Source organism: Rhinolophus sinicus, chromosome 1 (genome assembly GCF_057876585.1).
Source record: "Rhinolophus sinicus isolate RSI-liver-muscle chromosome 1, RSI-T2T, whole genome shotgun sequence".
NCBI classification, from domain to species: domain Eukaryota; kingdom Metazoa; phylum Chordata; class Mammalia; order Chiroptera; family Rhinolophidae; genus Rhinolophus; species Rhinolophus sinicus.
In genome coordinates this window covers 55,389,435-55,413,078 of record NC_142501.1, presented here as the reverse complement: position 1 = coordinate 55,413,078, position 23,644 = coordinate 55,389,435, and the positions used below count along the sequence as shown (strand labels likewise).

Genomic DNA, 23,644 nt, shown 5'->3' with positions numbered 1-23,644 from the left:
TGTTTTTATCAGGTTTGTGCTAAATATTTGAGATGACTTGCAACATTTCCTATTTTTTTAAGTTCTATGGCAATTTATATCTACATTATTTCTTTCTTGGAAGATTTTGAATTTGAAATTATTGATGAGGGCATGATGTCTTTTAGAAGTTAAGTATTTCAAACTATTTCTTTTTTAAAACAGCTTTATTGAGATATAGTTCATATGCCATACAATTCACCCATTTAAAGTGTACAATTCAATGATTTTTAGCATATTCAGAGCATTGTACAACCATCAGCATTATTTAATTTTAGAACATTTTTTGTCCCCCCTAAAAAAACCCCACCCCCATTAGCAGTCAATCCTCACTCCTCTCTTTACCTCTCTCCTACCCCACCCAAGCCCTAATCAACCACTAATCACCGTTCTGTCTATAAATTTGCCTATTACAGACATTTTGTATGAATGAAGAATTGTATAATATGTGGCCTTTTGTGACTTTCACTTAGCGTAATATTTTCAAGTTTCATCTGTTTTGTAGCATGTATCATCAGTACTTCATTCCTTTTTATAAAGGAAGTAATATGCCACTGAACGGACTTACCACATGTTGTTTATCCATTCATCAGTTGATGGACTTTTAACTTGTTTTTACTTTTTTGCCTATTATGAATATTGCTACCATGAACATTCATGTACTAGTTTTTGTGTGACCATATGTTTTCAGTTCTGTTGGGTATGTACATACGAGAGGAATTGCTGGATCATATGGTAACTCTAAATTTTTGAGGAACTGCCAAACTATTTTCCAAAATAGCCACACATTTTACATTGCCACCAGCAATGTATAAGCATTTAAATTTCTCCACATCTGTGCCAACCCTTGTTATTGTCTGTCTTTATTAGTACAGTGTAGCCATTCTACTGGGTGTAAAATGGTGTCTCACTGTAGCATTCCTATCAGCATCCACTCTGGCCCTCTTCCAATTCATTCTCCACATTGCAACCTGGCAAATTTTTTTCCAAAGCCAAATCTGATGTCACCCTACTGCTTAAAATTCTTCGGTGGTTTTGCATTATCCTTAAGACAAAGATCAAAACTACTTTTATGTATATGTATTAATTTTTGTTGTATAACATGAATTGAAAACCAAAAAGGATAAAGAGGTATAAAGTGAAAAATCTCCCCCCACTCTTGTTCTTCATCTACTCAGCCTCCTCTAACCTACATAACCCCTGTAATTAGTTTCTTCTATATTCCTCCAGTTTTTTCATTACGGTCAAGCAAATACTAATTAATATATGCCCCCCTTTAAATATAAAAATAGCAAATTATGCAGTTTAATTCTCAGTTCCCCCCCACTTAACATGTCTTGGAGATGTTTCCATATCAGTAGGTAGATATTGTCCTCGGTCGTTTTCACAACTGTATTTTATTCTTCTGCCTCATGTACCATGGTCAATGAATAGTCAGATTATTTTCAAGCTTCTGCTATTAAAAATTATGTTGCAATAAATAATCTTGTGTATATGACATTTTACATATTTTTACTTTTTATAGATATTGATGTACTGCCCTCCACAGAGGTTGTATTTATTTACATTCTCACCACCAATATATGAGTGGGTGTTTTCCCCAACACCAACAAAGAAATACTCAAAATCTTACTCCTATCATGTCCGCAGTGGTCTGACCCTGCTACCTTTCTGGTCTCTTCTCAGACTGCTCACCCCTGGCTTTCTGTCCTCCAACCTCTAGGCTTCCTATCATCCCTCCAGGAGATCTTGCTTCCTTTTGCCAGGAATGTTCTCCCTATCTCTCTCCACTTTGCCTAGGTAACTCCTGCTCGTTCATCAACTCTCAGCTCCAGGAGCACTTCTTCAGGGAGGCCTCCTTGACCTCCTAGTCAGGGGACATCCCTTTGTTGTAGCCTCTGACAGAATCTTTCATTTCCTTTAGCAGCTATCTCAGCTTATAATTATACATCAATCAGTACTTACTTGATTAATGTCAGCTTCCTACATTAGACTGCAAGCTTCTTGAAAACAGGGAGTATGTTCATTAAACATTCAACATTTCACATAGTGCCTGGTACATAGGAGGGTGTCAATGAATACACTGTTAAATGAAAAACTATGTGAATGAATGAATAAGTGAACAAAGAGAAATAGAGCATTGCAGCTCTAGAGTCAGTCAGACAGACCTGGATTAAAATCCTGGCTTTGCCACTCGTTGTGGAACCTTAAACAAGTTATTTAACCTCTTAGGCCATCAGTTCCCTCATCTATAAAATAGTCAGCCTGCTGTATCCACAGTTTTCACTTCTGCAGATTCAACCAACAGCAGATTGAAAATATTTTGGAGGAAAAATCCCAGAAAGTTCCAGAAAGCAAAACTTCAACTTGCCATGTGCCAAGCACTATACTAAATTCATGTGAATGAAGTGATGTGTAGGAATATCCTACTGTAGCCTATATGCAAATATGTGCTATCTGCAAATATTATGCCATGTCATACATACTTGAGCTTCAGAGGATTTTGGTATCCGTGGGGGTCCTGGAACCAATCTTCCCACAGGTATCAAAGGATGACTGTAGTGGCAATGTTACCTACCTCATAGGGTGATTGTGATAAGATAATCATATATCTCTCACATAATAAACATTTATTATATGCTAGCATGTATTACTAATATTCTTATTAATATTAAGAATTGTTACTATTAGACCAGGATGATTTTAACCTCTGTGCAGGGCCCTCATAGTTTGTCAATATCCTCCATATTTCTCTTCACCTACCTGCTAGTTGGAAAATTCTGTCTCAGATTTAAACTCAGAATATTTGAAAGCACTTATGCTCATTCATTAAATTGCTAATTATTTATCATGCTTCTGTCATTCATTCATTCAACAAATATTTCTCAAGCTAGCCAAGTACTGTTCTAAGCATTGGGGATAGAGTGAAAAGACAATAGAAAAAAATCCTTGTCTTCATGGGGATAATATCCTGCTGGGAGAGGCAGAATATGAATAAATATATAATCAAATGTCAGATAATGATGTACACTATATAGAAAAATTAATGAAGTAAGGGGAAGAGCTGTGGCACAAGTATTTCTAGATCCTTGTAAGCAGTAGAAAAAAGTTCAGATTTTATTCTAAGTGTGAATAGAAGCCTCTGGAGGATTTTGAGCACAAAAATGACATGATCTGATTTTCTTTTTTTTTTTAAAAGTCTTTCTGTGAATCAGTGTTCATAGAAGCATTATTCATAATAGCCCAAAGACAGAAACAACCCAAATGTCCATGAACAGATGAATGGAAAAACAAAATGTGGTACATACATACAACGGAAGAGTATTCAGCCTTAAAAAGAAAGGGAAAATGGGACGGTCGGATGGCTCAGTTGGTTAGACCGTGAGCTCCCAACAACAAGGTTGCAGGTTCAATTCCCAAATGGGATGGTGGGCTGCTCCCCCTACAACTAAAGATTGAAAATGGCGACTGGACTTGGAGCTGAGCTGCGCCCTCCATAACTGAATTGAAGGACAACGACTTGGAACTGATGGGCCCTGGAGAAACACACTGTTTCCCAATATTCCCCCCAAAAATTTTTTTTAAAAAGTGTTGTGTGGAAAAAGTAAAACAATTAGACCTATAAAAAAAGGGGGGGGGGGGCGGCCCGGTGTCTCAGGTGGTTAGAGTTCCATGCTCCTAACTCTGAAGGCTGCCAGTTCGATTCCCACATGGGCCAGTGGGCTCTCAACCACAAGGTTGCCGGTTCGACTCCCACACGGGATGGTGGGCTGCGCCCCCTGCAACTAGCAACGGCAACTGGACCTGGAGCTGAGCTGTGCCCTCCACAACTAAGACTGAAAGGACAACAACTTGAAGCTGAACAGCACCCTCCACAACTAAGATTGAAAGGACAACAGCTTGACTTGGAAAAAGTCCTGGAAGTACACACTGTTCCCCAATAAAGTCCTGTTCGCCTTCCCCAGTGAAATCTTAAAAAAAAAAAAAAAAAAAACGGAAGGAAATCCTGTCACATGCTACAACATGGATGAACTTTAAAGACATCATGCTAAGTGAAATAAGCCAGGCACAAAAGGACAAATACTGTACGATTTCTTACATGAAGCACCTAGAGTAAGTAGTCAGATTCATAGAAACAGAAAGTAACTGCCACAGCCTGGAGGCAGCAGAGACTGAGGGTTATTGTTTAATGGGCACAGAGTTTCTGCTTGGAAAGGTGAAAAAGTTCTGGAGATGGATGGTGGTCATAGTTGGTTGCACAACAATGGGAAAGTACTTTAATGCCACTGAAGGGTTAAAATGGTTTTTAAAAATCATTCTGGTTATTGTGTGGTGAAAGAACAAGATAGAGAGGGGTTAAAGTGGAAGCAGGGAGCCCAGTTAGGAGGTTACTGTTGTAGTCCAGGGAAGAGATGGCAGTGGTTGGATGAAATGTGGAAACGATCAGGTGTGGTCAGACTCTGAGTATTTTCTTAAGGTAGAATTAGCAGGTCTGGACTGGATGTCAAGGATGAAAGAAATAGAGAAATCAAGGATGAACCCAAGGATGCTGAGCAACTGGGAAATAACTGCCATTTACAAAATAAAGAAGATGGGGGAGGAGCCGCTGTGAACACAATTGGACAAATTAAGTTTAGAACGCCTATCAGATATCCAAGTGGAGAGGCTGAGAAGGCAGTTGGATTCGGCAGTCTAGAGCTCAGGGAGAGTTCTCGTCTGAAGAGAAAAAAGCAATCAAGAGTTCTCAAGGTACGTAAAGCCAAAACGTTAGATGAAGTCAGCTGTGGGGCCATGGTGGCAAGAATAGACAGGAGAGCCAGCACTTGGCTTTGGGACTGTCAATGTTTGGAGATTGAGGAGAGAAGAGGAACGAGCACAGGATACAGAATGAGTGGCCAGTGAGGAAGAGGAAAGTCAGAAGAGAGTATAAAGAAAGGAGCCAAGGAGGAAACTATCAAATATGTCAAATGCTGCTGATACATTATGTAGAATGCAGACTAAGAATTGGCCATTGGATTTTGGCAAGGACAGTGAATTTTTAAGAGCAGTTTTAATTACGTATTAGAGATGCAATTTTGCCCGAAACAAATTGAAGCGAGAATAAGAAGTAAAGTGGAGACAACAAATAAAAGCAATTCTTCCAAGGAGTGTTGGTAAATAAGGAAGCAGAGAAATGGAGCAGTCATCGTAACAGGATGGGCAGCCTAGGAAGGGCTTTTTAAGATGGGAGTGTTTAAAACATGTTTGTAAACTGATGCAAATAATCCAGCAAAGAGCGAGAGAGAAAAAAAAATGCCGTTGCTGGAGAAAGAAGGGATCATTGAAGGAGTAAAGTGCCTAAGTGACTAGAAAGAAAAGGGTTCCAGTTTACAAGTGGAGGCACTGACCTCAGATAGGACAGTTCATTTAGTAGAGGGAAGTGGTTGAGAGTGAGCTCGGAAGCCAGATTCCTTCCTTTGTAACCTTAGACAAGGTACTTCACAAAAACTCTCATGTCTCATTTCCCCATCTGTAAAATAAAGGATAACAATAATACCTAACTCATTAATAAATGTAAAGGACCCGGACCACCGCTGCAAATATAGTCCTATATATGCTATTATTATTGTAATAGGAAGGAAATCAGAGTCTTCGGGTCCAAATGCAAGTACATTAGTAGATTTAGGGGTGGGATGATGTGACTGTTCTTTGCTAATTGCTCTTGATTTTTTTTTTCTTTTCTTCAAAGAAAAAAGAAGCAAGGTTATCAGTTGAGAGTGAGGTAAAGGGAGATTAGAAATAGTCATCTCAGAAAGTGGGCAAATTGACCAAGGAACTGTAGTAGGATTGCTGGGCAGTATAGAGGGCTCACTTGAGGTTTGTGGGCCATACATGTAAAGTGAGACCAGTCAGTACCGGTGGTGGTTTACTCCAGTTAAATTCCAGTGCTTTTGGGTACAGGTGTGGAATAGGAGAAGAACTGGATTTAACTTGGGTTAGTGTTTGATTGGAAAATACAAGAAAGGGAAAAGGAAAGAAGGGCAAGGCTGTCGAGAGTGTATGTGTGGTAGTGATTATGGTGAGAGGCCATGGAAAAATAAATTGAGTAAGGAGAAAAAGACTTAAAGTGTGTGATGGATAGTGAAAAAGGGGCAGGCTCAATGGATTGAATGTCCCAGTGAGATTCTTTAGAGTAAGTGAGGTGAAAAGGTGGGAGTTGACATCCAGAAGATGGAATATTTGAAACATTTTGGTAGCTGAGGTAGTAGAGGAAACACTTGTTAGAAATAAAAAGGTCAAGATCAAAGACTTAAAGATTATCTACACAGTGACTAAAGTCACCAAGAATGATGAAAAAAGTCGTGATTAAAGAAAAAGACTTTAAACAAGATATGAAAATCTTCAATACAAAAGAGTGACCAGGAGGTCTGTAAATGATCACAACAAGATGAAAAAGCAAGTGGTGTGGTCTGATAGCATGCATTTCAGAGAATCTTGGGATTTGTCTGTTTATTTATTTATTTGGAAAGAAAAGCAGGTTTATTCAAAATGCCAGCATTCTGGGAGAATCAAAGCTTGGGTTTTTGAAGGAGAAAGATGGAGAAATGCATAGGAAGCGGTAACAGACAGAAAAGAAAATATGGACCCCTCCTCCAGGGTATATGTAAAGGAAAAAAACAGCTACCACTCCAGGAAAAGCAAGGTTCATTTTAATGCATGGAGGAAGCTGAAGGGGACATTCAGAGAAGAGTTTGCAGCTATAGAAGATTTTGTAAATATTTCCCCAGACCTGAGGTAAATACTGTAGATATGCAAAGCAGTATGAGACACTTGCCTCTTACTTTCTGAGAACTTTAGGTAGTCCTATGAGAGGTAAGTAAAGGCATAAAGCTATGGCACAGGACAAAATACGTGTCGCTTTGTAAGCTCTTCGGCCTTTTCCTATCACGTCTATGGGTCGGTCAATAAGCATTTATTGTAAATACCATGCACGTCAAAAGTGAGCGGCACTCTTCTTGAACAGATGAGAAGAACGAGGCTCAAAAAGAAGTAGCTTATTGCAGCTTCCACCCTCGTGAGTGGTAGATTGAAATCAGGAACCCACAACTCTATTCCATCCACCAGGCTGTCGTCCTGAACTGGGAACGAGAAGGAATATAAACTATGTTTCTCAACACCCTCCATGCTTTCAGCTAGTCTAGGTGAGAATATGATGCTCACAAATGAAATAATTTTAGCAAACAACATACCAATATGCACAAAACATGCTACAAATTGCCAAAGGGAGGCAGTGTAAAGTCACATATGGTTTTTCAAGAAATATTTCCTGGTGATGGGAAATTTCTTTACACGCTTTTCCTAAATTCTATAAGTAATTCATGAGAATTACAGAAAAGGAGAAGAAAAAAAACCAAACTACTTTTGAGGTCCCATCACCCAAACAGAATCACTATTGCTAATATTTTGGTGTTTTTCCATCTAATCTTTCTTTCTAGGTATAGACTTCTAAAATGAATACAGTCGACCCTTGCACGACACAGGTTTAAACTGTGCAGGTCTACTTATACACAGGTTTGTTTCAACAAATACCTATACGGTTTTCCATCCACAGCTGGGAGTGTGCAGATGCAAAGGACCCAAAGTATGCACTGATCTGCATTTTATATAAGGGACTTGAGCATCAGAAAATTTGGGTATTCAGATACCAATCACCCACAAATACAAAGGGACAACTTCAACTAGGAGGGAGTCAAACGTTATAAGACATTTTCAACTAGGTGGGGGTTGGTGCCCTGAACCCCCATGTTGTTCAAAGGTCAACTGTATTTAATTTTAATAGACTAAACACGCAAAAAGTTCAAAATTCAAGAGGTAAAAATAAAGGTAGTAAAAGATCAGTCTTCTTCCCATCGTCCACCACGTCTGTCGTCAGTCACAGTGCTCCTCCCAGAGTCCACCTCTAGTCATAGATTCGTGTTCCCAAGTTTCTAGAAAGCTTATTTGTATGCATGTTGCCTCTCCGTGAGCGTGGAGTCACATTCGTCATGGCAATATCATACTAGGCAAACACTGGATTTGTGACGTAACCTTCACAACTGGGACTTTAATATCTTCTCATAGAATCATGGAATTACAGGGTTGGAAATCACTTAGAGAATCATTCATTCAACTTCCTGAGAAGCATAAATAAATAAACTTTTGTAAGAGTTCACAGTTAGGAGAGCCAAGATGGTAATCTAGGTTTTCTGGCTTGTACATTAGCGATCCCTTCAACACAACATTTTATAATACACTCACTCAAGAATACTATCAGAAAATGTGTTATTTCCCACAACCCTCCCTTTGTTCCTTACATTTATGGCCTCTCTGAAGTTTTGGAGCTGGTCATAGTCATTGCTTTTTAATAAGTTTTATTTTTTTTTAGAACTGTTATAGATTTACAGAAAAATTGAGGTGTTACTTTTCATATTCCCCACACCCAGTTCCCGTTATAAACATCGTAACATTAACAGCATGTTTGTTACCTAATGAACCAACATTTATTCATGATTATTAACTAAACTCCATATTTTATTCAGATTATTTTAGTTTTTACCCAATGTCCTTTTTCTATTCCAGGCTATCATGTTCCATTTTGTCGTCCTCATCATGTTTCCTTAGGTTCCTCTTGGTTTTGACAGTTTCTCAGACTTTGTTTTTGGTGCTCTTGACAGTTGTGAGGAGGACTGGATGAGTATTTTGTAAAATGTGCCTCTCCTGGGATTTGTTTGTTTTTCTTGTGATTATAAGTTTATGTTTGATTTAACATAACACTAGGCTTGTAGCATAGGTTTGTACGCATACATTATTTTCATGTGACATTATCCATTTCTAAAAATTTATGACATTTTCATAAACATCGTTTTTAATGATGAAAACCCCTGCTCTGTTACTTAAGATCTATGTGGGTTTGGACACATTCCTGAACTTCGCTGAGCCCTTGGTTTCCTCCTCTACAATGGTGTTCAAAAGATTGTCATGAAACAGTACACTTGAGCAGAGGCAAAACACAATGCAAAGTTATATTTAAAGATTATTCAGAGTGGCATTTAACCTAGATTGGGGGAACATAGGCAGCCCAGAGGCAATGGCAGTAGTTTCGGCCCCCAGATCCAGGAGGAAGGAAACGGAGGATGGTGCTCAGAGGCAGGTCCTGCCGCTGCAACCTCCGTGGGGCCTGAGAACTAACTGGATATGGACAGGACGAACTGGGGCCACTGGAGCTGACGAGAGCACCTTTGCTGGGATCCTCTAAGACCAAGAGAAATTTGGTGTCCTTGAGGGTCAGGAAAGAGAGCAATGGCAGACCTGTTGGTGAGGGGGGAGGCAGGAGTTTGGATTTGAATATGTGTAGTTTCAGGTGATGGCTGCCTATTCGAGTGACGGTGTCTTGTAGAGAATTAGAGATGTGAGTCTGAAGAAAGGTGAAGTCTCAGGGCTTGAGAGTGGATGGGCTCTCCAGAAGCTAATCCTGGAACTCTGGAACAACTAAGCTAGAAAGGGGCTAGAGATCATCTCAACTACTCCCGTTTACAAAGTTTCCCCTAAGGCCAGGTGCTGTACAAGAGCTGTCACTTTCTTTTTCACCCTGAATTGACCCTACAAGCAAGGTAAATGTTTTTATCCACACTTTACACGCGATAAAATTAAGATTCCAAAGGTTGAGTAACTTGCCCCATCACATAGAGCTAGTTGGTCACTGAACAGGAAGCAAACCTGTTGTCATGAAGTCAGAACTCCCCCATGGTTCCTCTGCTATTAGACCAGAGGCCTCCGACCCCTATTTGGCAAATGAGGAACATGAGCCCCAGAAAGAGGAAGTAACTGGCCCAAGGGCACTCAGGTAGTTAGAAACTGAGTTAGGGCTATAAACCAGGCACCTATAATTGGACTGACACTGAGGGGCAACCAGTGTTAAAGGGACTTGGGGCAGGAAAGAAAAGCCAATAGAGAAAACACACAAAAGGAAATGAAGGAAGAACTTCTCTGCAGGGCTCACAAGGCCTTGCCTACAGTTCTGCACGTCACCTCTTCTCTCCCCACCCCACCTCCCACACTTTTACTCCCCAGGCGACTTACAGTTTCTTGCTATACCTCATGATAACACACTTCTTTGGGTCAAGAATGCCCGACTGCCCCCAACACTCCTGGAAAACTCCTGCTCATTCAAGACCCAGCTTATGCATCCCGTGCGGTGTGAGGCCTTCCCATTCATGCCTCAGGAGAGGATACTCCCTCCAAGGACACAGTACAGAACCCCAACAAAGTGAACTGTGGGTCTCTGAGCACCTTCAGCGCAGCAATTCATCGTTTCCATCGTTCTTTCGCCAGTGCCTTGCATGAGATCCCACAAAATAAAGGCTTGTGAAGGAGAAGGAAGAGAGGCAGAGCCCAGGATCACAGGAGGGGAGCACGACCCGAAAACGTGCAGTCAGGAAAGCTGGCTTCATCTCTTTCCTGTGCACACCTCCCCCCAGTCACCGGTCAGAACTGCAGGGGACGGGATACCCACAGAAGCATCCAGGCCTTTGGTGAGTAGGAAAGCAGTGGTGAGGCAGAGCACACAAACATATGATCAGCATAGTTATGTTTGCACGTACATAGATTACACATAAACTGCATATTTACACCTGAGAAATGGGACCCACAGGTTGAGAATTCCTGGAACAAGGGCCTTGCTGACTGTGAAATGGCAGGCTCTCAGCTGAAGCCTACAAGGAAGAGTGGCAATGGGGAGATGTTGAGAGACAGTCTTCTGGGCAGAGAGGTGGGCAGCTCTGTGAACAGCCCTCAGGGAAGGAGTGGGCCTCCTGAGGACGTGCCAGGGAAGCCAGGCGCTGCTGTACACACTCAGCTGTCAGCCGTGCTTCCGGGTCTGCGTCCCAGCAGTCCTCTAGGAGCTCTCTCAGGCCAGCAGGGTCCTGGGAAGAATGACCAGGAGGCAAGCGTCACTCCAGGATCCTGAGCAGCCCCAAGTGGCCCCCAAGATTAAAAGGGGTCTACCAGTCCCGTTTTCAACACTCTCCTGATCCTTCTTGGAGCAAGACTCCTCTCCCCCCTCACTGAAACCCAGCCCTCTGGATCTTGGTCCCTGAACAGGTTCTCTGGGTGCCTTCCGAAAGGTCCACCTCTTCCTCTGAGGAGTTCATTCCAGTTAATGGCTTAACATGTCGATGGGAAATTGTTCTCCTTCCTCTCAGGCAAACAAGGTCTTCTGCAAATAATGTCTGGGCCACTGTTATCTAACCCAGCTTCCACTTGTGCAGTGAAAACTTCAGACCAGGTATATCAGACCAGGTAGTAGGAGAAGGGGCTTCCTGTTAGGAAACTATTTGTACAGACCTCTGAAATTTCACTTTAGACCACTGTTTTCACCCTTTATACCTGGAACTGGATGGTACTGAGTCATGGCAGAAACACAAATGTGTAGGACAGAACAAGGAATTATTGGATTCAATGGTGTGCTGCAGGGTACTAGGAGAGGAGCCATCTTGGGGGCAAAGCTCAGGGCAGAAATAAAGCCAAGGAGGGCTTCCTAGAGCAGGGGACTGAGGAATAGAGCTAAACTGATGGTGGAGAGAGAGAAGAGAGACAGACTGGGCAAGATTGAGCAGCAGGAAGGTGTGAGTGTCAGGAATGGGCTGTGTGAGACTTACGGTGGAAGAGGATGAACCGAGGTACCGAGAGTTTGCTCAGCTCAGCGGAACATGAGCAAGGAGTGGTGGGAGATGAGACATAGGAGTAGAGGGACTAGTCCTGGCAGATAAGATCTGGTCCCCAGCCCACTAGCCTGTGGCCTCTTACTGTGACAAAGCAACGCCAAGTGGGTGGGATGTATGGGCGCCTTCTCTCCTCCACTGCCAAGGTCCACAGCTCACAGGTGGTGGGAGTGCTTCCCAGTTCTGCCTCGTAGGCCAGTTGGAAGGGTGGTGGTCTGCTGTCTGGGAAAAGCACATGGGGCTAGGTGTCAGCTAGCACTACGGGTGCCTTCCTTGTGGAAAGACCAAGGCAGAGAAGAGCAGAGCTTCCTGGGTCAGGAGGTAGGTGGGTCTGAAATGGATGGGCGAGGCATTAGGGAAGAAGGAGCGGGCGGACTGTCGCACCCATCCTTACCAGGTCGCAAATCTGGGCAGCGGCTCAGGATTTCCCACAAGAGCAGAGCCAGAGAATAAACGTCGGCTCGCCGGAGGGCCATGCCCCAGTCCTGTAGGTCCAGAGTCTTGTCCAAGAGCTCTGGCGCCATGTACCTCTGGGTGCCAGCCTGAAGAGTGAGGCATGAAGGGCCAAGACTCATCTCCTTGGCAAGTCTCACCGTAACACTGGTCCATGCAACATCCCCCAACTACAGACTCAGCAATGTCCCAAACACTGTAGGCACTGCTGCACTGTTGCTACAGCAACGGGTGCTACAGCATCAGCACCACCACGATTCTCCTGCGCCTCATCCTTATCCAGAGTCCTTACCTCCATGATGGCAGCTGGGCCTTGGGGTTGAGTGGGGGCCCAGGCAGGGGGCTGAGTGAGGCCAGGGAGCACCAAGGCAAGGCCCAGGTCTCCAATGGCACATGACCCATCCTCCCGAATGAGCACGTTTTGGCTGCTCAGATCTCGGTGGGCTATACCTGGTTTATACTGGCCTGTGGGAGAAGCCAAGGTTAAAGGGGCATGGATCTTCTTCCTTTCTCTTTTGACCCAACCCTTCCCCGCCAAGCTAAGGGAGAATCAGAAATAGCATGTGGCTCTGGACTCCCACGGCGTCCTGATCCCAGCTCACCCACCATCCTGCCAGCGCTCCTCATGGAGAAACGCCAGGCCCTGCGCCAGGGACAGTGCCATCCTCAGGGAACGTCCCCAATCACTGGTGTGCTGGGTCAAGTAGTGGCACAGGGAGCCCTGGTGAGAAGTAGAGAGAACAGGGACACACACAAAACTGGAGGTGGCTGATCCACCCCAGGGATGCCGAGATCAACTGCATCTCCCAGCAGACTGACACACGGACACATCCAGGCCAAGACAGCAGGCAGCAGAGGAGGGAGAACGGGCATCAGTCATATTGACAGTAAAAATAGTGACTCTAGCTCAAGTGTCCTGAGCACTTACTGGGGGCCAGGCCTCTTGCAATCCTCACAACCACCCTATGAGTTATGTACTCCTGTCACTCCCATTTTACAGGTGAGGAGCTTGAGAGAGAGGAAGTCACTTGGTGAGAGAGAAGTGGAGCTTGAACCGAAGCGGTCTGATGCTAGCGTCACTCACTATTAAGCACCTTATACTGCCTCGGAGGACTTGGGACAAAGACAGAAACAGAAGAGGCAGGGCGAGCTAGGCTGGGGCACCGCTCATGAACCACCTGGCCTGAGGTGTTAGGCCTGATGGCAGAGCTGACCGATGGGTAGAACCTTTGGGTAGGAGAGTGGTAGGTGGGGAGCAAGTAGGAACTGGAGCGAAAGGAGCAACAGAGTCCCTCATTTGACAAACACTGAGCACCTTCAGTGTGCCAGGCAAGTTAAACAAACAAACAAAACCACAGAAGCAGTGATTTTTGAGCTGAGCATTGAAGCATTTTTGAGCTGATCAAAGAGGGGACTTTCCAGAATTCAAGATTAGGAAGGTGGAGCTATAGGTGCTGATAAGTCCCAAGACCTTAGTGGTCCACAAGGCTGGGTGTGGTTTGGCCCCTGCCTACCTCTTCTTCTTCATCCTTATTGCTCATGGTCCTCCCCTCAAGTCACGTGTCCTCCCTCTTCTCTCGTAGTACCATGGCGCTCTTTTGGCGCCTAACACACTTGACAGTTTACACTCATTTTTGTGTTTACTTGATACTCCGTTCTCCCCCACTACTCCATAAAATCTGTAAAGGCCGGGAGGGCCTGGGTGTGTTTTCTCTAGCACTCAGCACAGTGCCTGACACATAATTCATAAATATTTGTTGAATGAATATGTGAGTGAGTTTGGAGGGCTATGTCTGGAGGTGTTTCTTTAACTATGATTTTATTTAAGGTATGGAATATGAATTGTTTTGATTTCTCCTTTTCTTTATCTATTTTATGAGTTAAAAATATTAGCCAGTGTAATAAAACAGAAAAAACAATACAAATCAGTTTTACTGTTTTAGAGAAGAGGAAATCTAAAGCGGAAGAACAAGCATGGTCAGGGCACAGCGGCCGTGCAGCCCCCACCCATCTGTATTCACACACAGGCAAACCCACACGTAGGCATTCCTTGATCCTCACCTTGGGGTGCAGTTCCAACACCAGCAGGGGCCCAGAGGGCAGGGGGCCAGGGCCTCCCCTGCTGGCAGCGATAAAGCGGACAACGTGGTCATGCCGCAGGCCTGGCAGCTCATACAATGCTCTCTCAGCTCGGAACTGGGCCACAGCCCTCAGGGGGAAGGCCTTGATGGCTACCAGCTTGCCTTGCAGCTGCCCAGCCCACACAATGGCGTGACCTCCTTCCCGGATGACCTGGTGGGGACACGGCGCTGGGTGCAGGCCGCAGCCGGTACCAGGGCCAGGCTTCCTCCCCAGCAACCCTTTGAGAGGGACTAGTGGGCCCTTCCTTCCCTCCCTGGGCACCTGGGAGAAGCACAACTCAGGCAGCTCAGGCAGCTCTGCACTCCAATCCCTGTCGGAGTCTGGCTGTGGCTGTGGCTGTGGCTCTGGCTCTGGCCCACCTTGCACTCTGCAGGCCTTTCGCTGCAGCAGAGCTGGGTAGAGAAGAGCCTTAGGGTCAGGGTGCACAGGACGGAGACTGGGAAGGGGGCTTTGTGGGAGGTAATAGGAGTCAGGCTGTAGAGATCTCAGAACCAGGGGGTCAGGGTAGTGTGGAAAGAGGCCCGAGCTTCGGGGCTGTGTGTTGGGGCCACAAGGGAGGATGAGGCAGACCAGTACCCAAGACGGTGCTGCCCAGCAGCAGCAGCAGGAGGAACAGCCCCAGCAGCACCGCCGCCATCCAGATGGACTCGCCTGGGCATTAAGACAAGAATGTAGGCTGGACGCGGCATGCCCCAAATCCACTCTCTGCTCCTCTCCCCCTCCTCAGAGATCTTGCTTCTGGACCCACCCCCACCCTGGTCACAAGCCCCCTTATCTACCAGTCACCAGGGCAACCAACTTCTCAAGGCCAGGAGGAGGGAAGCTTGGACGGGGGTAGGGTGAGAACTGGCCCTAGTTCTACCTCTCATCCTAACCTGGTCCCCAGCCCCCATCCAACTTCAGCACCCCGGGGGCTACCTGGGATAGCCTGGGGACCCTGGGAGCCAGGAGTGCCAGGGCTCCCCAGAGGAGGCAGTTGGCTGTAGTTGGCATTGCAGAAGTCAGTGCCACAGGAGCAGGTGAAGAGAGTGGAGCTGGGGCTGGGCTGGGCTCGGGGGCTCGGGTCACAGTGGGGGGACTCACAGCCTGGCTCATCACTGTCTCGGCATCCTGACAGGGTAGAATTAGAAGAGGAGAAAGAGACAGTGACAGAGAGCGTGCACACAGTGGGGTCTGAGAACAGAGAGGATAAATCCCTTCTCAGAGGCATCCCTTCCATTAGATGGGCTTTTCTTTCCCTCCACACATCCCATTTCTCCTCCTCCCTCAGCTGCCACCCCCACCCCAGGATGGACCTATCTCCCACCCTAGCTATCACCTGCCGTAGGCTTTGACATTCACCTTGCATCTCCACCTGTGCCTGGTCTTGGGTCAGGTTCCAGATCCCAAAGCAGCAGTGGCTGTAGAGGCAGCGGATAACCCTGGGGGGCCCTGGGCCTGCATCTAGCAGTTTCCCCAGTGTCTTTGTGCTTCCTCGCACTCTGGGGGCCTCAAAGAACACACAGGTCCGTCTGCTTGGGGGTGCTGTGGCCCAGGGTGGGGAGAGGGGAGGATTCAACACAGGAGTGAATACAGGGGCAAAAACAGCAGGCAAAAGGAGAGACAAAACATGTTTCATATTCCAGGCCCAGCATGGGAAAGCCATAGGAGGAAACAGGGCCATCAGAGTCCTGGAACCTGACCCCACCAGGGGGACACATGGCTCTACCCTTCACCCTTACATACCAACCCCACTCACCACTCTTCCAAAGGGGTGGCTGGTGCTTCAAGTGCCTCTTTCCCTCAGTAGGTGAGTGGAAAGGCCCTGCCCCTCCTGTAGACACTTACCTTGCACAGCTGCAGGAAGCAGCGCCCAAAGCCCCAGAGTACCCAGCATCATTTTGAAGGAGGCAGCAGCCGGAGGGGAGCAGGAGCCAGCACAGCTGCCCCTGGCCAGAGCTTCCTTCACATACAGGGCACTGTGGGGCTTCTGATCCCACAGTCCCCAACTCCGCCCCCCTCCCTCTTCCCAGTCTCTGTGGGGGAGACGGCTGCTGTGGGGGAGAGGATGGTTGTGGGGAAAAGCAAGGAGAGAGAGGAGGAGCAGAGAACCAATCTCATATCCTCCTCTCGTCAGCCACCTCCTCTTTTCTCTGCAAAGTGGGAGGCGGGCGCCTTGGAGGCCCAGCTAAGAACCCAGTGATGCCTAACTGACCCTGGAATCAAGTCCTGGATCCTGCCAGCCAGGAAACCAAAGTGAGGTCAAGTGCTCAGAGCCATTCATCTGTGCCCAAGATCCCTTCTAACCCTTGTTTTCAGGGCTCAGATCCACAGTTCCGTGGGGAGAGAAGCTTCACAGCCCATACTAGCTAGAGTTGACCTCATTTTCCAAACTCAAGAGTTAGAGAGCAGTTATATAAAATTTCTCAGAGTTAAAAAAAAAACAACACACATTGAAAATGGTATAATGGTCTATGGCCATACCACCCTGAACGCGCCCGATCTCGTCTGATCTCGTAAGCTAAGCAGGGTCGGGCCTGGTTAGTACTTGGATGGGAGAAAATGGTATAATGGTAAGTTTTGTTACCAAATTTTTAAAAATCACTTTGAGTCACACACTGAACAAATTACCATTGTTGAGAACAAACTTTTATTGAGCACCTATGTGCTAGGGCACAGCTAGGGCTATTCGTTTTACAATCACCTCATCTAATTCTCCTATTGAACTACTTATTATCTTCACTTTATCAGTAAGAAAGCTGAGCTTCCGTAACTAGCCCAAGGTGATTGGAACCTAGGTTAAATCACCTAACCTAACCTGGAGTTAGGTTAAGTCTAACTCCAAAGCCCAGGCCCTGTTTTTTGCATTATGCCATGATGCCCGAAAACAAATACAAAACTCAGCAATAAAAATATTTCCATTTAATACAGTATTTGAATATTTGAATTTGGATTGTTGAGAAAAGATGCACCATTACCTGCCAGCAGGCCATTAACCAGAAAGGGAAGGTGCAGTTCAAACTATCACCACTAGAGGTCAGCAGACGTAGGAGAAACTCGAGTGCAGAGAGGGGGCCTCTTCTGATGGATGACTAACATCCGTACTAGCACACCTCTGTCTATTAAGCTGCAGGGACTGTAGAATGTGGAGGGAGGCACAGAGCGTACAGAGGGAATGTCAGCACGGCGATGGAAGGAGAGGCGATAGAGTCAGGAATCCAATTCCACCAGACTCAGAAAACTACAGCAATAGATCATTTCCACACCTGTGAGCAGCTGGCTCCCATGAGAATGAGAGTCAGAAGGGACCCGTTTCCTGTTTTCCTAGCCTCTGTCACCCTTGTGGCTACCTAGAAACCCTTTCTGGGAATGGTCTAGCTTTGACAAGGGATGATGGTCTGAGTACTAATTCTTTGATTCTGGGGCCTTTCTCCTGGGGAGCCTGAATGAGTACAACTCCAGCAGCTGTGAAGCCAAAGCTGTAGGAATGATGAGGGCTAGAGGCAGATGGACAGCTGCCCATCCCTCCGTGGGCCCTTCTGGGAGTCTGCAGGACCCGGCCAGTAAGATGACTAGAATGTACTTAGTTACAGCCTTCTTCCTTCACCAGCTCCCAGATCAGATATGGGGTGGGAGTAGGGGATAGGGGGGAGTACTTGAAGGTCAAATAACTTGTGTCTGGAGTGTCTCAAGAAGACTATCTCCTCCAGAGGAGAGCGAGGTAAGGATCAGGCAGGAAGCAGAGGCTCCTCACCCAAAGGCTTGGATAACCACTCCTCTCAAAGACAGAAACGTTCCAGCCAGGTTTATGGAAAGTGCACCAGCTCTGGGCATTCAATTTAGAGCTGAGATGGTGATAAAAGGGGTAAAAGTCTGGGAGCTGAGAGATTAGGCAGGTCCTGAGAAAGGACCTGAGCATAGGAAGCAAAGGCTTCCTGGATTCCACACACCCAATGATCATCAGAATCCTGACTAAAAGTCTGTAGTGGCTCAATAATTGATCCTTGACTACAAGGCTAAAGTGAGTTGTTTATTCATTCAACTCAGAAAATATCTATTAGGTCCCAGCCTTAAAAAGGTATTTCATTAGGTTCTGAGCCTGTAAAGATATGAGATTCCTGCCCTCCAGGAACTCAGTCTAGAAAGGCAGGAAGATAAATCAACAAGCAACCAGAAAATTATGTATCAGACCACAGGTATGAACAAGCAGCTACACATGCAGAAAGATCAAATAAGCTAATTCTGTCCAGGGCATAAAGGACAAGGGAAGAAAGGTGCCCAGAGGGTTTCACAGAGAAACGGACCTTTAGTTTGTCTCAAAGGTAAGCATACTGAAAACAAGTAAAAGGAGGGTGTTATAGGCAAAAGGAACAGCAAAAATACACAGAGGTCTGAAGCAGAAAATCACCCTCGAGATAGACTGAGACCAGATTGGAAAGGTTTTCAATTCTATTATCAAGAAGCTTAGACTTTTCCTAAAAGGAAAGGATTTTAGGCAGCGGTCTGGTGACAATGTGGGAGATGGATGACCGGGACTCAGGGAGACTAGAAGCAAGATCAGTTACAAGACCTAAGCAGTTGCCAAGGTGAGTGCTAGGGCAGTAGAAATTTAAAAGAAAAAAATTGAGGTACATTGTATTGGTAATGTTAACAGGACTGGTAATCAAATGAATGTTGGGAGATGAAAGGGAGAATTAAAAGATTCTTCAAAAATAAATGCTCAAAGGGTAGTAATACTATTGAGTGAGACGAGGAACACAAGGGTTATTTCCCTTTCTTACATGTTGAGTTTATCTGTGGGACATCCACATGAAAATGTCCAGTACGCAGGTTGCCAGATTGGGAGAAAAGGTAGGGCTTAAGATTTGGGAGTCACTAACATGTGTTTAAAAACTGAAGAGCAGATGTGACTTGTTTAAGGGGGTGAAAAAGATAGAGTAAGGACAGGACACAAGACAGGGAAACATCAACATTCATGGGACAGAGGAAGAATGGCTATGAAGGAGACTAAAAAGAATAGTGAGAAAGATTGAAGGAAAACCAGGAGAGTATCCGTTTCCACTCCATGGGAAGAAAGCTCAAGGTGCATGTTATTGCAGAGAGGTCTGAGGCAAAGGACTGAAAGACTACTGGAGCTGGCAACTAGCTGGCCAATGTTTATAAGAAACAATTTGGGAAAGGATGGGTGCTGAACAAAGTGGCCTGAGGGTGAATAAAAGGAAAATTGAGGGTAAACTATTTTCACTAACTTTGGAAATGGAAAGAACTAAGTCAGTAGCTTAAAGAGGAAGCAGAGATTTTCAAAATGGAGAGAAGGAATTTTAACATGCTGATAGGCTGACAAAAGAGAACCCAGGCCGACTAAAGATAAAACGAGGAACTACCATCAAAACAAAGAACAAAAAGTCAAAGAAAATGAGCACAAGTGGCAGGGATGGCTTTGTAAAGGAAAAGTATTTTCTTCTAAGAAATTGGTGAATACATAGATGTTTGTAAGAATAGGACAAGGAAATTTGAGGAAATTCATGCTTCCATTTTCTCCATGAAATAGGAAGCAAATCATCTGCTGAAAAATTGGGTCAGGATTGGGAAACTTGTAATTAATGATATCTGTCTCTATTGCCAAATTGTGAAGTACTTGGTAGCAGGACCTGTCTTATTTCATTTTTCATCCTCAACCTAGCTTAGTACCCAGCACACAGGAAGGGCTCAACAAATGTTTGCTGAATGAACAGATGGCACCACTATTAAATGCCCATTCAAGGCAGCAAAACCAAAAAACCCCAAAAAACAAAAAAGTCCAAACAAAGCCCCCCAGTAAAATGTTAAAATGCTACATTGCAGCTGGCTATGTAAGGAAATCAAATGGCTGAATTTACCCAAGGGTGAATCATTGACAAAGCAGACACCAGGAATCAGATGAGCAAAATAATCAAGAAAGTTGGTAACCATGGTATAAACAATTAATCAAGGATTTTTAGGTAGGAAGGGAAGTGAAGCTGTAGGGAGACTGGAAAGGTTGTCAGAATAATTTCAATTTCAGTTTCTGAAGGGCTCACAATCCAGATTCAATCATGTTAGACACAGGCTGATATTAACTGAATGTAAAATATTTTGGGGCTAGACCTTGGTTCCCAAATACAATTCTCCCATAAAAAGAACCAATGCTCCTTGGATAAATGGCTGATTCTAGGACTGGGGCAGGGAAAGTACAAGATGAGTGTGAAACATCTTGTTTATCAGAAGGTAAGAAAAGTGCTCAAAAAAAATAAAAGGATGTAGACATAGCAAAGGGACACAGGAGCCAACCTGAAAGAGCTCACCATGGTCAAAGCTGGGACAATCTGAACAAAACTAATGTAATACTGGATTATAACAAAATATAAATACATCCAACATTTAAATATAAAAAATGAGTGCATACTAATATAAATTAACGGGGAAGTTTCCTCACAGAATTCCAAATACTCTGTATAAATATTACCCCCACCGAGAGGAAGCTTCATTCCCACTAAAGGCGGGCTACACTTACTGACTTGCTTCCAAAGAACAGGGAAAGAGAACCTGGAGAAACCTGGCAAACACTACCTTATCCAGGTGACGGTTACCTTCAGTAATGTGGCTAGCACACACCCCGCGATAGGATGTGATGAGACGGGCATTTCTCCTGAGTGGTATTTTTTCCAAAAACCACTAAGCTCAGTCTAATAATGAGAAAAACATCAGACAAACCTCAGCTTTGGGGATATTCTATGGGACATCTGGCCAATACTCCCAAAGACTGTCAATGCCATGAAAAGAGATAAACTGTCACAGACCAGGAGACTGGGGAGACACATCAACTAAATGCAATGTGGTATCCTGGAATGGATCCTAGAACAGAAAGAGGACATAACGGGAAGGGCTGGTGAAACCCATTAAGCCTGGGGTTTAGATAATTTAATGTACGAATGTCAGTTTTTTAGTTTTGACAAATGTACCATGATAATACGCTAACAGTGGGGAAAACTGGGTAAGGGGTATATGGAAACTCTCTGTACTATCTTCGCAACTTTCCTTTAAAAATATTCCAAAATAAAAAGTTTATTTAAAAACTGTTGGGGGCCGGCCTGGTGGCTCGGGCGGTTAGAGCTCCGTGCTCCTAACTCCGAAGGCTGCCGGTTCGATTCCCACATGGGCCAGTGGGCTCTCAACCACAAGGTTGCCAGTTCAACTCCTCGAGTCCCGCAAGGGATGGTGGGCTCTGCCCCCTGCAACTAAGATTGAACACGGCACCTTGAGCTGAGCTGCCTCCCGGATGGCTCAGTTGGTTGGAGCGCGGGCTCTCAACCACAAGGTTGCCAGTTCAATTCCTCGACTCCCGCAAGGGATGGTGGGCAGCGCCCCCTGCAACTAAAATTGAACATGGCACCTTGAGCTGAGCTGCCGCTGGGCTCCCGGATGGCTCAGTTGGTTGGAGCCTGTCATCTCAACCACATGGTTGCCGGTTCGACTCCCGCAAGGGACGGTGGGCTGTGCCCCCTGCAACTAGCAACGGCAACTGGACCTGGAGCTGAGCTGCGCCCTCCACAACTAAGACTGAAAGAACAACAACTTGAAGCTGAACAGAACCCCCCACAACTAGGATTGAAAGGGCAACAATTTGACCATTGTTCCCCAATAAAGTCCTGTTCCCCTTCCCCAATAAAATCTTTAAACAAACAAAAAAAACTGTTGGGGCTGACCCTATTCCTCTTGGTCCTCCACATTTCTATGTAGTCATGGCACACTGATCCGGTCAGGACACTGTTTACCTGGGAGTTACGTGTAGGGCAATCACGCTGATTAATATGTATGAGAGCACAGCGGTGTAGCTGGGAACCTTTGTTGGGTTCAGTATAGGAAGTTATATCCATATTCTCCACATTCCCAACCCTCTCAACACACCAGAGACATGCTTTTTTATTAAAAAAAAAAACATTTTTTAATTGGTTTACAAAGGAGCTACAGACTACATTGAAACTATCTTTGTACAAAAAGGCAAAAAAAAAAAAAAAAAAAAAAAGCCCCAAAACACCCAGAGACAAAAGGTAGGAGGAGACGCAAGAAAGGAAGATACAAAAGAGCAGGAAGTTACTGAAAGACAAGAAATTAGCATCATACATACAGGGGGGAAAAGAACAAGAGATGAAGAGAGCATTTAAAAGTATTTCCCCACATAGCCCTGGTGATAATTGGATTGGAACCAACAACAAACACAGCATGAGATTAAGAGGTTTAAAAAGGCAACAGTGGTATGAAGACTGGTTATTGCCAGTGTTAAGAGAGAAATAAACTTGTTTTAGGCACCAGAGATTGAAGCACCGCCCAGCAGGCCCTAGGGCAGCTGCCATCGGTGTGTGTAGAAGGGGACTCCTCAGGTCAATCTCAGCATATTTTCCCCATCTTTCCCCAAAGTCTTTGTGCCCTAGATTCCAGGTGAGGGCTATGGGATGCCATTGGGAGAAAAGGGTGATCAGAAATATGAAGACCTGCCCTTGTCCACAGTGTTCAAGAGCAGTTGCTGGGAAAGTGGAGGGCTGAGCAGAGGAAGCCCATTCCCCTGTGGAGAAGGCACAGTGTCATTCCCGAAGGTGAGACAGAGGAACACACACACCCCAGGAGAGGTATCAACCGTCCTCACTAGCTGCAGCCCAGCTTAACGCCATTTGTCATGCTTTTTCCTAATACTGAAGGGAGTTGAGGGACAGACCACCACACCTCTTCTCGCTTAAGCAGGGACAAGGCAGGCAGGGGTTGTTTGATAATGAAGGGAAATGGGACAAAATACTCACTTCTCTCAAATGAACATTGTGGAGAAAATCTTTTTGGGTTTGGGAAGTCAAACTGGAGAAGACCTACGGGAGGAATGAATCCAGGGATGCCCCCTTTTTATTCCTTTCCCAGCCTTCAATCTAAGGCAAGCAAGCCAAATCTGGGAGAGGGAGTAGGAAGTTTAAGGCTGCTTATTGTCCTCCTGGGGGCTGGTGTTTAGGGAAGGCAGACAAAGAAAAGAAACAGGTCAACCTCAAAGCTGGTCTGCTCATCCTCCTAGAAAACGTCTGCACCCCAGGAGTAGAGCCAAATGAGGCACCAGTTAGAGCACAGGCTCCAAAACAAAAGTAAAGCAACCTGCCCATGTTTTATCAGCAGTTTTCAAAAGCAATGTTTTCCGGGGTTGGAGAAGTGCCATGTCCTCCTCCTTTCCCCAAAGCTACTGCTGCCACCTTTCATCCTTGCACATAAGTTACTGGCTCTCTTCTAAGGGAGATGAAACTCGGAGATTTCACATTTCT

The 23,644-nt window shown here is 45.2% G+C and overlaps 1 protein-coding gene across 2 annotated transcripts; it reads right to left on the bottom strand.

Annotated features, from left to right (window-relative positions):
- Nucleotides 1-23,194, bottom strand: AMHR2 (anti-Mullerian hormone receptor type 2). 2 transcript variants are annotated; one of them, XM_019724457.3, is made up of 10 exons: nucleotides 15,693-23,194; nucleotides 15,270-15,461; nucleotides 14,928-15,002; nucleotides 14,613-14,743; nucleotides 14,271-14,501; nucleotides 12,816-12,930; nucleotides 12,502-12,674; nucleotides 12,151-12,298; nucleotides 11,842-11,978; nucleotides 1-10,958 (listed from the first exon to the last, which is right to left on the bottom strand). In XM_019724457.3, the coding sequence occupies exons 1-10, from the start codon at nucleotides 16,012-16,014 to the stop codon at nucleotides 10,749-10,751; spliced, it is 1,734 nt and encodes a 577-aa protein (XP_019580016.3). In that variant the 5' UTR covers nucleotides 16,015-23,194; the 3' UTR covers nucleotides 1-10,748. The 2 variants fall into 2 exon arrangements, with proteins under 2 accessions (XP_019580016.3, XP_088655767.1); XM_088799641.1 differs by having other exon boundaries at nucleotides 14,271-14,743.
- Between the last annotated feature and the right edge of the window lie 450 nt (nucleotides 23,195-23,644).

Excerpts from the sequence above, each read along its gene's own strand:
- AMHR2 (XM_088799641.1), bottom strand. The coding sequence starts at position 16,014 with ATGGCCCTGTTTCCTCCTATGGCTTTCCCATGCTGGGCCTGGAATATG. Across the intron at positions 15,462-15,692 it reads GGCACAGGTGGAGATGCAAG|GATGCCGAGACAGTGATGAG; the intron begins GTGAATGTCAAA and ends CTACCCTGTCAG. Across the intron at positions 14,744-14,927 it reads GCTGGGCAGCACCGTCTTGG|CTCTGCTGCAGCGAAAGGCC; the intron begins GTACTGGTCTGC and ends TTCTCTACCCAG.